This window comes from Triticum urartu, chromosome 4, assembly GCF_003073215.2.
Source record: "Triticum urartu cultivar G1812 chromosome 4, Tu2.1, whole genome shotgun sequence".
NCBI lineage: Eukaryota > Viridiplantae > Streptophyta > Magnoliopsida > Poales > Poaceae > Triticum > Triticum urartu.
Genome location: NC_053025.1, coordinates 381,164,506 through 381,176,578, shown reverse-complemented (window position 1 = coordinate 381,176,578; position 12,073 = coordinate 381,164,506). Strand labels below are relative to the sequence as shown.

The 12,073-nt window shown below is 45.9% G+C and overlaps 1 protein-coding gene across 1 annotated transcript; it reads right to left on the bottom strand.

Annotated features, from left to right (window-relative positions):
* Positions 1 to 7,588: 7,588 nt before the first annotated feature.
* Positions 7,589 to 10,097, bottom strand: LOC125553863 (alanine--glyoxylate aminotransferase 2 homolog 3, mitochondrial-like). Its single transcript, XM_048717527.1, has 9 exons — positions 9,781 to 10,097; positions 9,438 to 9,668; positions 9,130 to 9,300; positions 8,877 to 9,020; positions 8,610 to 8,789; positions 8,313 to 8,538; positions 8,119 to 8,232; positions 7,952 to 8,038; positions 7,589 to 7,841 (listed from the first exon to the last, which is right to left on the bottom strand). The coding sequence occupies exons 1-9, from the start codon at positions 9,961 to 9,963 to the stop codon at positions 7,798 to 7,800; spliced, it is 1,380 nt and encodes a 459-aa protein (XP_048573484.1). The 5' UTR covers positions 9,964 to 10,097; the 3' UTR covers positions 7,589 to 7,797.
* Between the last annotated feature and the right edge of the window lie 1,976 nt (positions 10,098 to 12,073).

The following is a 12,073-nucleotide window of genomic DNA, read 5'->3' as shown; positions in this document are numbered from 1 at the left end:
AGACGGACGCTGATAGTAGTGTTACTATCTACAAAGCTAGAATTATCGTGAAAGGTTTTTGACAAGTTCATGGTGTTGACTACGATGAGAGTTTCTCACTCGTATCTATGCATAAGTCTGTCCGAATCATGTTAGCAATTGCCGCATTTTATGAAGTCTGGCAAATGGATAAACAAAACTGCATTCCTTAATGGATTTATTGTATATGATGCAACCAGAAGGTTTTGTCAATCCTAAAGGTGCTAAAAAATGTGCAAGCTCCAGCGATCCATCTATGGACTGGTGCAAGCATCTCGGAGTTGGAATATACGCTTTGATGAGTTCATCAAAGCATATAGTTTTATACAGACTTGCGGTGAAGCCTATATTTACAAGAAAGTGAGTGGGAGCACTATAGCATTTCTGATAAGTATATGTGAATGACATATTGCTGATCGGAAATAATGTAGAATTATTCTGCAAAGCATAAATGAGTGTTTTGAAAGAAGTTTTCCAAAGAAAGACCTCGGTGAAGCTGCTTACATATTAAGCATCAAGATCTATAGAGATAGATCAAGATGCTTGATAAGTTTTTTCAATGAGTACATAGCTTGACAATTTTTTGAAGTAGTTCAAAAATGGAACAGTCAAAGAAAGAGTTCTTGGCTGTGTTACAAGGTGTGAAATTGAGTAAGACTCAAAGTCCGACCACGGCAGAAGATAGAAAGAGAATGAAAGTCATTCCCTATGCCTCAGCCATAGGTTCTATAAAGTATGCCATGCTGTGTACCAGATCTATTGTATACCCTACACTGTGTTAACCAAGGGAGTATAATAGTGATCTAAGAGTAGATCACTGGACAGCGGTCAAAATTATCCTTAGTGGAATAAGGAAATATTTCTCAATTATGGAGGTGACAAAAGGTTCGTCATAAAAAGTTACATCAATGCAAGTTTTGACACAGATTTGGATGACTCTAAGTCTCAATCTAGATTCATATTGAAAGTGGGAGCAATTAGCTAGAGTAGCTCCGTGCAGAGCATTGTAGACATAGAATTCGCAAAATACTTACGGATCTGTATGTGACAGACTCGTTGACTAAAATTATCTCACAAGCAAAACATGATCACACCTTAGTACTCTTTGGGTGTTAATCACATAAGCGATGTGAACTAGATTACTGACTCTAGTAAACCCTTTGCGTATAGGTCACATGAAGATGTGAACTATGGGTGTTAATCACATGGTGATGTGAACTATTAGTGTTGAATCACATGGCGATGTGAACTAGATTATTGACTCTAGTGCAAGTGGGAGACTGAAGGAAATATACCCTAGAGGCAATAATAAAGTTATATTTATTTCCTTATATCATGATAAATGTTTATTATTCATGCTAGAATTGTATTAACCAGAAACATAATACATGTGTGAATACATAGACAAACAGAGTGTCACTAGTATGCCTCTACTTGACTAGCTTGTTAATCGAAGATGGTTATGTTTCCTAACCATGAATAAAAGAGTTGTTATTTGATTAACGGGATCACATCATTAGAAGAATGATGTGATTGACATGACCCATTCCATTAGCTTAGCACCCAATCGTTTAGTATGTTGCTATTGCTTTCTTCATGACTTATACATGTTCCTATGACTATGAGATTATGCAACTCCCGTTTGACGGAGGAACACTTTGTGTGCAACCAAACGTCACAACGTAAATGGGTGATTATAAAGGAGCTCTACAGGTGTCTCTGAAGGTACATGTTGGGTTGGCGTATTTCGAGATTAGGATTTGTCACTCCGATTGTCGGAGAGGTATCTCTGGGCCCTCTCAGTAATGCACATCACATAAGCCTTGCAAGCATTGCAACTAATGAGTTAGTTGTGATATGATGTATTACGGAACGAGTAAAGAGACTTGCCAGTAACGACATTGAACTAGGTATTAAGATACCGACGATCGAATCTCGGGCAAGTAACATACCGATGACAAAGGGAACAATGTATGTTGTTATGCGGTCTGACCGATAAAGATCTTCATATAATATGTAGGAGCCAATATGAGCATCCAGGTTCCGCTATTGGTTATTGACCGGAGACGTGTCTCGGTCATGTCTACATTGTTCTCGAACCCGTAGGGTCCGCACGCTTAAAGTTTCGATGACAGTTATATTATGAGTTTATGAGTTTTGATGTACCGAAGGAGTTCGGAGTCCTAGATGAGATCGGGGACATGACGAGGAGTCTCGAAATGGTCGAGACGTAAAGATCGATATATTGGACGACTATATTCGGACATCGGAAAGGTTCCGAGTGATTCGGGTATTTTCGGGGGTACCGGGGAGTTACGGGAATACGAGGAAGAAGCAATGGGCCTCATGGGCCAAGTGGTGGAAGAGAGGAGGCAGGGCGTGCGGCCCCCCTAACCCAAACCAAATTGGATTAGGGGGCCGGCCCCCCTTTCCTCCTTTTCCTCACTCTCCTTCCTTCTCCTTCTCCTTCCCTTCCTTCCCCTCTCCTACTTGGACTAGGAAAGAGGGGGGAATCCTACTTGGAGTAGGATTGCCCCCCTTGGGCGCGCCTCCTCCCCTTGGCCGCCTCTCCCCCCCCCTTGCTCCTTTATATACGGGGGCAGCGGGCACCCCATAGACAGAACAATTGATCCTTGAGATCTCTTAGCCGTGTGCGGTGCCCCCCTCCACCATAATCCTCGATAATATTGTAGCGGTGCTTAGGTGAAGCCCTGCGACAGTAGAACATCAAGATCGTCACCACGCCGTCGTGCTGACGGAACTCTTCCCCGACACTTTGCTGGATTGGAGTCCGGGGATCGTCATCGAGCTGAACGTGTGCTAGAACTCGGAGGTGATGTAGTTTTGGTGCTTGATCGGTCGGGACGTGAAGACGTACGACTAAATCAACCGCGTTGTCATAACGGTTCCACTTTCGGTCTACGAGGGTACATGGACAACACTCTCCCCTCTCGTTTCTATGCATCACCATGATCTTGCGTGTGCGTAGGAATTTTTTGAAATTACTACGTTCCCCAACACTTCGTTATACGTTTCATTTCTTCATAACCTATAAGCAAACTAAGTTCATTATGATGTGCAAGGGAAATAAAGTCATCACAATTTTTGGACATGATTCGATCATGAAACAATTTGCATTGGATATTTAAATGATCACGTTCATTGCAAAGTTCACAAGGATGGCAAAGAAATTTTAAATCTTTAGCACAAGCATCTAGCCTTTCTTGCAACCATTTAGTTTCTAAATACTTATGCCTCTTGCAAAATCGATCTTCCCTATTTGGTGTGTACTTGCAAACTCTATGCACTCCACAAAAATTGACATGCTTATAAGAGACATTTTCATCATGACTAGTGCAATAACCACTAGTACCATGGATATTCAAGGAATTCATACTAACAACATTGCAATCATGCTCATCATTCAAATATTTAGTGCCAAACATTCTAATGCATGCTTCTTATAGCATTTGAGCACAATTATCGGAATCCTTATTTTCATGAAAGATATTAAAAAGATGAAGCATATGAGGCACCCTTAATTCCATATTTTTTGTAGTTTTCTTTTATAAACTAAACTAGTGATAAACAAGAACAAAAAGATTCGATTGCAAGATCTAAAGATATACCTTCAAGCGCTAATCTCCCCGGCAACAGCGCCAAAAAAGAGCTTGATGTCTACTACACAACCTTATTCTTGTAGACGTTGTTGGGCCTCCAAGTGCAGAGGTTTGTAGGACAATAGCAAATTTCCCTCAAGTGGATGACCTAAGGTTTATCAATCTGTGGGAGGCGTAGGATGAAGATGGTCTCTCTCAAACAACCCTGCAACCAAATAGCAAAGAGTCTCTTGTGTCCCCAACACACCCAATACAATGGTAAATTGTATAGGTGCACTAGTTCGGCGAAGAGATGGTGATACAAGTGCAATATGGATGGTAGATATGGGTTTTTGTAATCTGAAAATATAAAAACAGCAAGGTAACTAATGATAAAAGTGAGCAAAAACGGTATTGCAATGCGTTGAAACAAGGCCTAGGGTTCATACTTTCACTATTGCAAGTTCTCTCAACAATAATAACATAATTGGATCATATAACTATCCCTCAACATGCAACAAAGATTCACTCCAAAGTCACTAATAGCGGAGAACAAACGAAGAGATTATTGTAGGGTACGAAACCACTTCAAAGTTATTCTTTCTGATCGATCTATTCAAGAGTCTGTGGTAAAATAACATGAACCTATTCTTTCCATTCAATCTATCCTTGAGTTCGTACTAGAATAACACCTTAAGACACAAATCAACCAAAACCCTAATGTCACCTAGATACTCCAATGTCACCTCAAGTATCCGTGGATATGATTATACGATATGCATCACACAATCTTAGATTCATCTATTCAACCAACACAAAGAACTTCAAAGAGTGACCTAAAGTTTCTACCGGAGAGTCAAGATGAAAACGTGTGGTAACCCCTATGCATAAGTTCGCGAGGTCATGGAACTCACAAGTTGATCGCCAAAACATACATCAAGTGGATCACGTGATATCCCATTGTCACCACAGATAAGCACATGCAAGACATGCATCAAGTGTTCTCAAATCCTTAAAGACTCAATCCGATAAGATAACTTCAAAGGGAAAACTCAATTTATCACAAGAGAGTAGAGGGGGAGAAACATCATAAGATCCAACTATAATAGCAAAGCTCGCGATACATCAAGATCGTTCCGAATCAAGAGCATGAGAGAGAGGGATCAAACACATAGCTACTGATACATACCCTCAGCCCCGAGGGTGAACTACTCCCTCCTCGTCATGGAGAGTGCAGGGATGACTAAGATGGCCACTGGAGAGGGATTCCCCCCTCCGGTAGGGTGCCGGAACGGGTCTAGATTGGTTTTCGGTGGCTACGGAGGCTTCTGGCGGTGGAACTCCCGATCTAGGTTATGTTCTGGAGGTTTTAGTATATATAAGAGGTTTTGGCATCGAGAACAAGTCAGCGGGGGTCTCCGGGCTGTCCATGAGGTAGGGAGGCGCGCCTAGGGGGGTGGGCGCGCCCCCACCCTCGTGGGCAGCCCGGGACTCTTCTGGCCCAACTCTTTTACTCCATGGCCTTCTTCTGGTCCAAAAATAAGTTCTGTGAAGTTTCAGGTCAATTGGACTCCATTTGATTTTCCTTTTCTGCGATACTCAAAAACAAGGAAAAAATAAAAACTGGCACTGGCTCTAGGTTAATAGGTTGGTCCCAAAAAATCATATAAAATAGCATATAAATGCATATAAAACATCCAAGGTTGATAATATAATAGCATGGAACAATCAAAAATTATAGATATGTTGGAGACGTATAAGGGCTTATCATGGCGGATTTGATTTTTCTCTCTGAGTCGCACTTGAATAAATAGAAAGCCGATGAGCTGCCTCATTCTTTATCTTTTGATTCAATTATTGTAGTGGGGAATGATGGTCGGGCCGGTGGCCTAGTTTTTTTCTATCATAAGATGAATAAAGTGGTTTCGAACTATGAGTCGCCTAATTTTATTGATATTTTTTCTAAATGATGATTCTGTGCATTGGTGGTTCACGGGCTTTTATGGTCATCCGGTTTGGAGTGAGCGTAGTTTATCCCGGGATAAGCTCTGAAACCTACATAGTAAGGGCAAGCACCCGTGGGTGGTTTTAGGAGATTTTAATGAAATTTTACTCTCGTCGAAAAAAGAAGGTGGCAATGTGAAACCGAATGCAATGATGAGATATTTCTGTAATTGTTTAGGAGAGTGCGGCCTCGACGATATGGGATGTATTAGTGCTCCTTTCACTGATAGGACTATGCATATGGGGGCATGAGTGATTGAAACCTCTCTGGACCATGGAAACTGATACATACTGGATTGAAGTGGAACCAATATATCTTAATGCTATGGTTGGATTTTACCTTCATGAACTTGTTACTAGTTGGGGATGCTCGCTAATAGTTCCAATCATAAATGCATAAATTTCCAAGTAAGTGATTGCATGCTAGTAGAGACCTCTCCTACATATAAATTTGCGGTGATGATCAGTTTAGTAACTTAGCTAATTTTTCAGGGACAATTCCGCACACCATACCTTGGCCGGTTGGCCGGTATGGATCGTTTCCCTAATGTTTGAAGTGCACTCCCTTTGCTATTGGTATTTCCGCCATTTTTTTCTTTAGAAAGGGAGGATAACCCTCGGCCTCCGCATCAATCGATGCATGCAATCATCTTTATTATTACTAGTCAATGTGTACGTGTAATGCATGTTAATTTGGAATTATATTAAGTGCATGTGGATATTAAGTAGGATATTATTTGTGTGTTATTATGTGATTAGCACTATATTTGGTATGAAATTAACTGCACGCTAAACGTGTTGAGCGCTCGACATTGAAACAGTCTAGGTCGTTAGATTGACATGATTTGATGGTCGAAATTAATTAGATTTGCCCCTTTAAGTCTTTTTATATTGGTATAGATATAGATTCAACAAAGTCTGACAACATGAATATATGAATCAACCCGGAGCCACGTATCTGACGAACAAAGTTGCAACACCTACAGTCTTGATAATGTGTCCGAACCGCATGAACGTGTACTAATCCGGTGGCCTCACATAGCTGCCCCGCATGGTGCCGAATGTTTCACCCGGTCTGGCTGACCTGGCTGACCCGCAGCACGCACCACATGCACACGCTTTGGATTCACCATATATATCCCTTTTATTTGTCTCTCCAATCTGGCATCCAGAATCAAGGGTAGCACATTTAATGTTCTAGTAGGGCCATTTTGGTATCTCCAATTTGGCATCAAGAATCAAGCTAGATGTAAGGAACCCTGATGCCCTCATCGATGTATTGTAACGATCTTTTGAGGTACACAATCGAGCGTTAGTATCGGCTGGACTGCACTATGATAATGGACCTTCAATTGGTTCCTTACCTTTTATCTCCTTCAAAATGAACCGGGGAGACTAAATGAAAGAGACATAGTGCCAAAATGGCAATTGTTTCTTGGGTTTTGAGTGCTCGAATGGAAATCTGCTGTAGTATGAGGCCCTCGTTTAACGAATACACACTGGTAGAAAGCAAAATGACTGTCCAATACAATCCATACAAATAAAGGAGATGAAAATCAAGGTAAGATTTTTCATGTATCAACTTTTTTGATTCAATTATGAAAGTAGGCTGTATTGGACTTGCACCCCTAGTTACGCAGAAATGCAAGCACAAAAGCAGATGACCGAATTCAGTATGCGCTGACGTGGATCGGTTCGGGATCTCTGTAGTTTGAGAGGCAAGTATATTGAATTAATGCACCGACCAACTGACCCAAAAGTCCGAACTGATAGAGGGAGGCGGGTAATATATTTCAACACTCCCTCTCACGTTTAGGCTATTTTATAATCCTTAAACGTGAGATCTGTATAGGTCACAGAATCTTTTTATTTAATACTGCGTTGACAGGGTTTTGAATGCAGGGTTTTGAACTCAAGACCTCTTGGCTCGGATACCATATTGAATTAATGCACCGGCCAACTCATTTAAAAGTCTGAACTGATGGAGAGAGGCGGTTAATATATTTCAACAAAGTAAAGGTCTTATACAAGTTGCATCAGGCCAAATTTCGTCTGCTTCACTACACGACGTAAGGTAAACACAGAAGTAAACTGCGGCTACTTCCGTTAAACTCAGGTGGAAAGTTGAGTTGCTTCGACATGGCAGGGAGCCCATCGCAAGTGCTGGTTGGGAAGCTCAGAGCTTTGACAGCGCTATGTCCATCACATCGACGAAGAAATCTGCATTCATCACCACCAAAAACAAGGATCTAGTCAATTTTATGTGCAACTTGTACCCAAATAGTAGTGGGTTACACAGCACAGAAATCGAAGTGGATGAAACAACTTACCAGCATCTTCCTTGGTGAAGCACAGCGGGGGAGTGATTCTGAACACGTTGCCGTAAAAGCCCCCCTTTCCGACCAAAACGCCCATGTCTGCACCCCAAACCAAAGTCAGTGCTCAGTGTTAGACACAAAGGAGGACCAATCCAAACCAAGTAGTTACGCACTAGTACCTTTCATGTGCTCCATGGCCTGGCAAATCTCGTCTTTGGCCGGGGTCTTGAGCTGCCGGTCGGTCACAAGCTCCACGCCAAGCATGAAGCCTGCTCCCCTCACGTCCCCGATGACTGCAAGAGCAAAAAAAGTTAAAGCCAATCCACCGATTTGAATATCTCGACCGATGCATTAGTAAGATGCATGCACAAACTTTGGTGCTTCTCCTGGAGGCCGCGGAGGCGGTCTTTGAGGTAGGCGCCGACGATGAAGGCGTTCTCCTGGAGTCTCTCCCTGTCGAGCACCTTGAGGACGGCGAGCCCACCGGCCGTGCACAACGGGTTGCCGCCGAACGTGTTGAAGTAGGACCGCCTAGTCAGGACCTGCGCGATCTCCGGCGTAGTCACCACGGCGCCCAGAGGGATGCCGTTGCCGATGCCCTGCGTGCCAATTGTAAAAAGTAGTCAGCAACTGAAAAAGCCACGTGTGCCCGTCTAGTTGTTTGGTGCACCTTTGCCATGGTGACTATGTCAGGGATCACGCCATGGGTCTCGAACCCCCAGAAGTGGCTGCCGACGCGCGCGAAGCCCACCTGGACCTCGTCGGCGATGCAGAGGCCGCCGGCTTTCCTCACGGCGTCGTACGCCAGGGGCAGGTAGCCAGGCGCCACCTCCACGATCCCACCAACTCCCTTCAAGCCAAAGGGAAAACCTTAATTCTGCTCACTCTGCTCTGTTTTAGTGACTGACAGTGACGAGTCCGTGTACGTCGTACCTACCTGGATAGCTTCGGAAATGAAGCCGGCGACGTGGCCCGTGGTGCCGAACTCGATGATCTCCTTGACGTCTCGCGCGTACTTCTCGCCGTCCGGGCCGAAGGCGCCTCTGTAGGGGTCCGGGTTAACAGCATGGTGCACGCCACTCTTGAGCAACGCATATCAAGGGATCAAAGAAAAGGTTCAGTCTTCCGGGCACCAAGGATCACTGCTGCATTCATGTTCTTTTGATCATACTACTACGTTACGTACGTACCTGAACAACATTGAACTTCCAGTTCTTCTGTGCGGTGGCACCCATGGTGCCGGAGGCGTTGCCGTGGTAGGAGTTCCGGAGAGATATGATATCGTGGGAGCCGGTGTACAGCCTCGCCATCATGATGGCGAGCTCGTTGGCCTCCGTGCCGGAGTTGGTGAAGAAGACGACCTATCATCCATCATGCACCCCACAACGTTACGTTACTTTGTACTTCTATTAAGCGAAAAATAATAATAACACAAAAATAATAGTGATGCGTGTGCAGCAGTTTGTTCAATTTATTGTGTGCGTGCGTGCGTGCGTGCCTTGAGATCGCCGGGCATCTTGGCGGCCAGCGCCTCGGCGAAGTCTGCGATGGCGTGGTTGAGGTAGAGCACGGTGGAGTGCTGCAGGCGGTTGGCCTGCGCGGTGATGGCGTCGATGATGTCGGGGTGGGTGTGGCCACAGCACACGGTGGCGATGCCGGCGAACGCGTCCAGGTAGCGCCGCCCGTGCTCGTCGTAGAGGTACTGTTTCTTCCCCTCCACAATGTTGAGCTGCAAAGGGCCATTAATTGTTGACAAGGGTTGCAACAGAATTTTAATCTACGTACTTTGTCAGATAGATGGTTCCTTCCAACAGAGAGATGGATCGAGAAAGAACACTGACGGGCTTGGAGTAGAAATGGAACAGGGAGGGGCTGAGGAACTCGGCGCGCTTCCTGGCGATCTCGACGGCGCTCGGCCCGTCGTAGGGCAGCGGCACGTGGTCGAACGCCGGCATTCTCGGCACGTCCACCGGCGTCCTAACCGCCGCAGCGAGCCTAGAGAAGGATCTCCTAGCCCCCAGCATCACTACTGCCCACCTGAATGGAACGAATAATCCAATATGTTGCGATCACCCGATGTGATTCACTTCCCTTGAGTCGAGTGTAGGAGAGGAGGAAGGGTTCACGAGAGAGACGGGGTGTGGTGTGGAGGGAGGGGTTTATAACCTGCAAAAGCTAGTACTCTCTTGGGGAATGAAATACTATCAATCAATCTGCGACTCTATTGCCAAAATACAAGACCGCAGTTACCGGCAGCTAATTGGCCATGAAATGGATGCTGGTTTGCAGGGATTGAGTTATTATTATTTCGCATCACCAGGGAGAGAAGGTGCTACGGTTAGCAGCTTGCTGTTTCCATGAATCTAGACAGTTTCCCTTTTGCGATCAGCGTTGTTGGGCTCACAGGCATGAACGGTACGAGACGTCGCGGTCTAGTTTTAGCCAACGTAACTTTCTTTACTGTACCTACTAGTGCTACCTCTTTTTTTGAGGGGCCTACTAGCGATAATGATATACCTATGAAGGCTAACGTAAATTCTTGCGTAACCTTCCCACAATAATTCTATCCCTCCGATTTTAAGTGGGGTGGGCCCCACCTCCCCTGACTCCAATCACAAATCGCAATCTGGCCCATTACATCCTCCTCCCTTTTTTTTGAGAATCACCGGGGGAGGAGTTCCTCCACCTGAATATATTACTCAAAGTGGCCATAATGACAGGAGAGTGATCCAGTTTATAAGGAAAATCGGATCGAAAACCTTAACAAATTGACTCCGTTTATGAGGAAAATCAAGCCGAAAACCAGACAAGTAACAAGTGTTACAAAGAAAAGAGAGGAACAAGACGCCCAACATAAGGCAAGACCTAACTAGCATAGTAACAGGACCATGTAGGTGAGGGGTGCGTCGAGGGATCACAATAACAAGACTCTACAAACAGCCTAACGCACCGCACCGACGTGTGTATCAAACCCCACATCACAACAGAGGAGTATCCATAATCAACGAGTGCCAAAACTTAACACGAACCTTGTGCCCAAGCTTAGCACGAACCTTGACTGAGCGCTCCGCCACGGAAGTTCAAGACGATTAGCAAGGCGGGGAGGCGTCATTGCTTCGTCATTGAGCAAAGGTGAACCAAGACGAGACCAAGAGCCCAAGGCTCGCCTCAACAGAACAGGGTCATGAGCATGCATAGAAGCAGGCCGGAGACCTCACGTAGGACAGCCGAAGAGAAACACCTAAAGAAGAAACACTACCCTCAGTCCTGAGCAGGCCGCACCACCACCACCAAACGCACCACCCACAACCAGACACAGCAACAGACGCCGTTGTTTGGGTCTCCAAGACGACGCTTCCAAGGAGATAGTGTTGTCGAGCACACAACACCGTCATCCGATCCGGCAAGCCCGATCTTGAGTTTTTACCCGAAGACCACAAACAAAGAACTGTAGGTGTTGTAGCTCCACGACGGCACCTCCTACGAGGAAAACGACATCCGTAGACGCCGTTGCCGCCGGCATCAGCATAGCCGAGGCAGGGTTCTCACCCGGAGTTTGAGCACATCCTACAGCAATACGGCAGCCGACCACCACCGCCGTCGAGCCCTCCAATGATGAAGAAGCACGACGAACCGCCTCAGCCAACCGCACCTCGCGGAGACGACCGACGGCCAAACTCAACACTAGACGCCAGATCCATCAATGGCCGGCCGAACGCAGAGCCAACGGACGCAACGCGAGCCACCGTGCCCCACCAAGCACCATGCCGGCAAGGAGCAGAGGTGCGCTGCCCAAGGCCAAGAACCATCATGGTTTCGGGCTGCAACCATACATCAGGCACGCCGAAGCGCCCCGCGCGTGCCACCGCACGGCTGCCGGAGGCCAGAACCGAAGCGCCCGTAGTGCAGACTGAAGGCGGGGGGATCGAACCTTGCTGTTGCAGCATCACCACCAAGAGCCGCAGTCGGCGCGACGCACACCACCAGACCAAAAATCACCAGGCGAGGAGCACGGGCTGCCACCCCGAAGCTCCGGATCCAGCCGCACGAAGATGCCACCATGAGCTGCCACCACCAGATCCACCTGAAGCTACCACACAAGTTCTAGCTCCAGATCCGCCCGATGCAGCTCCA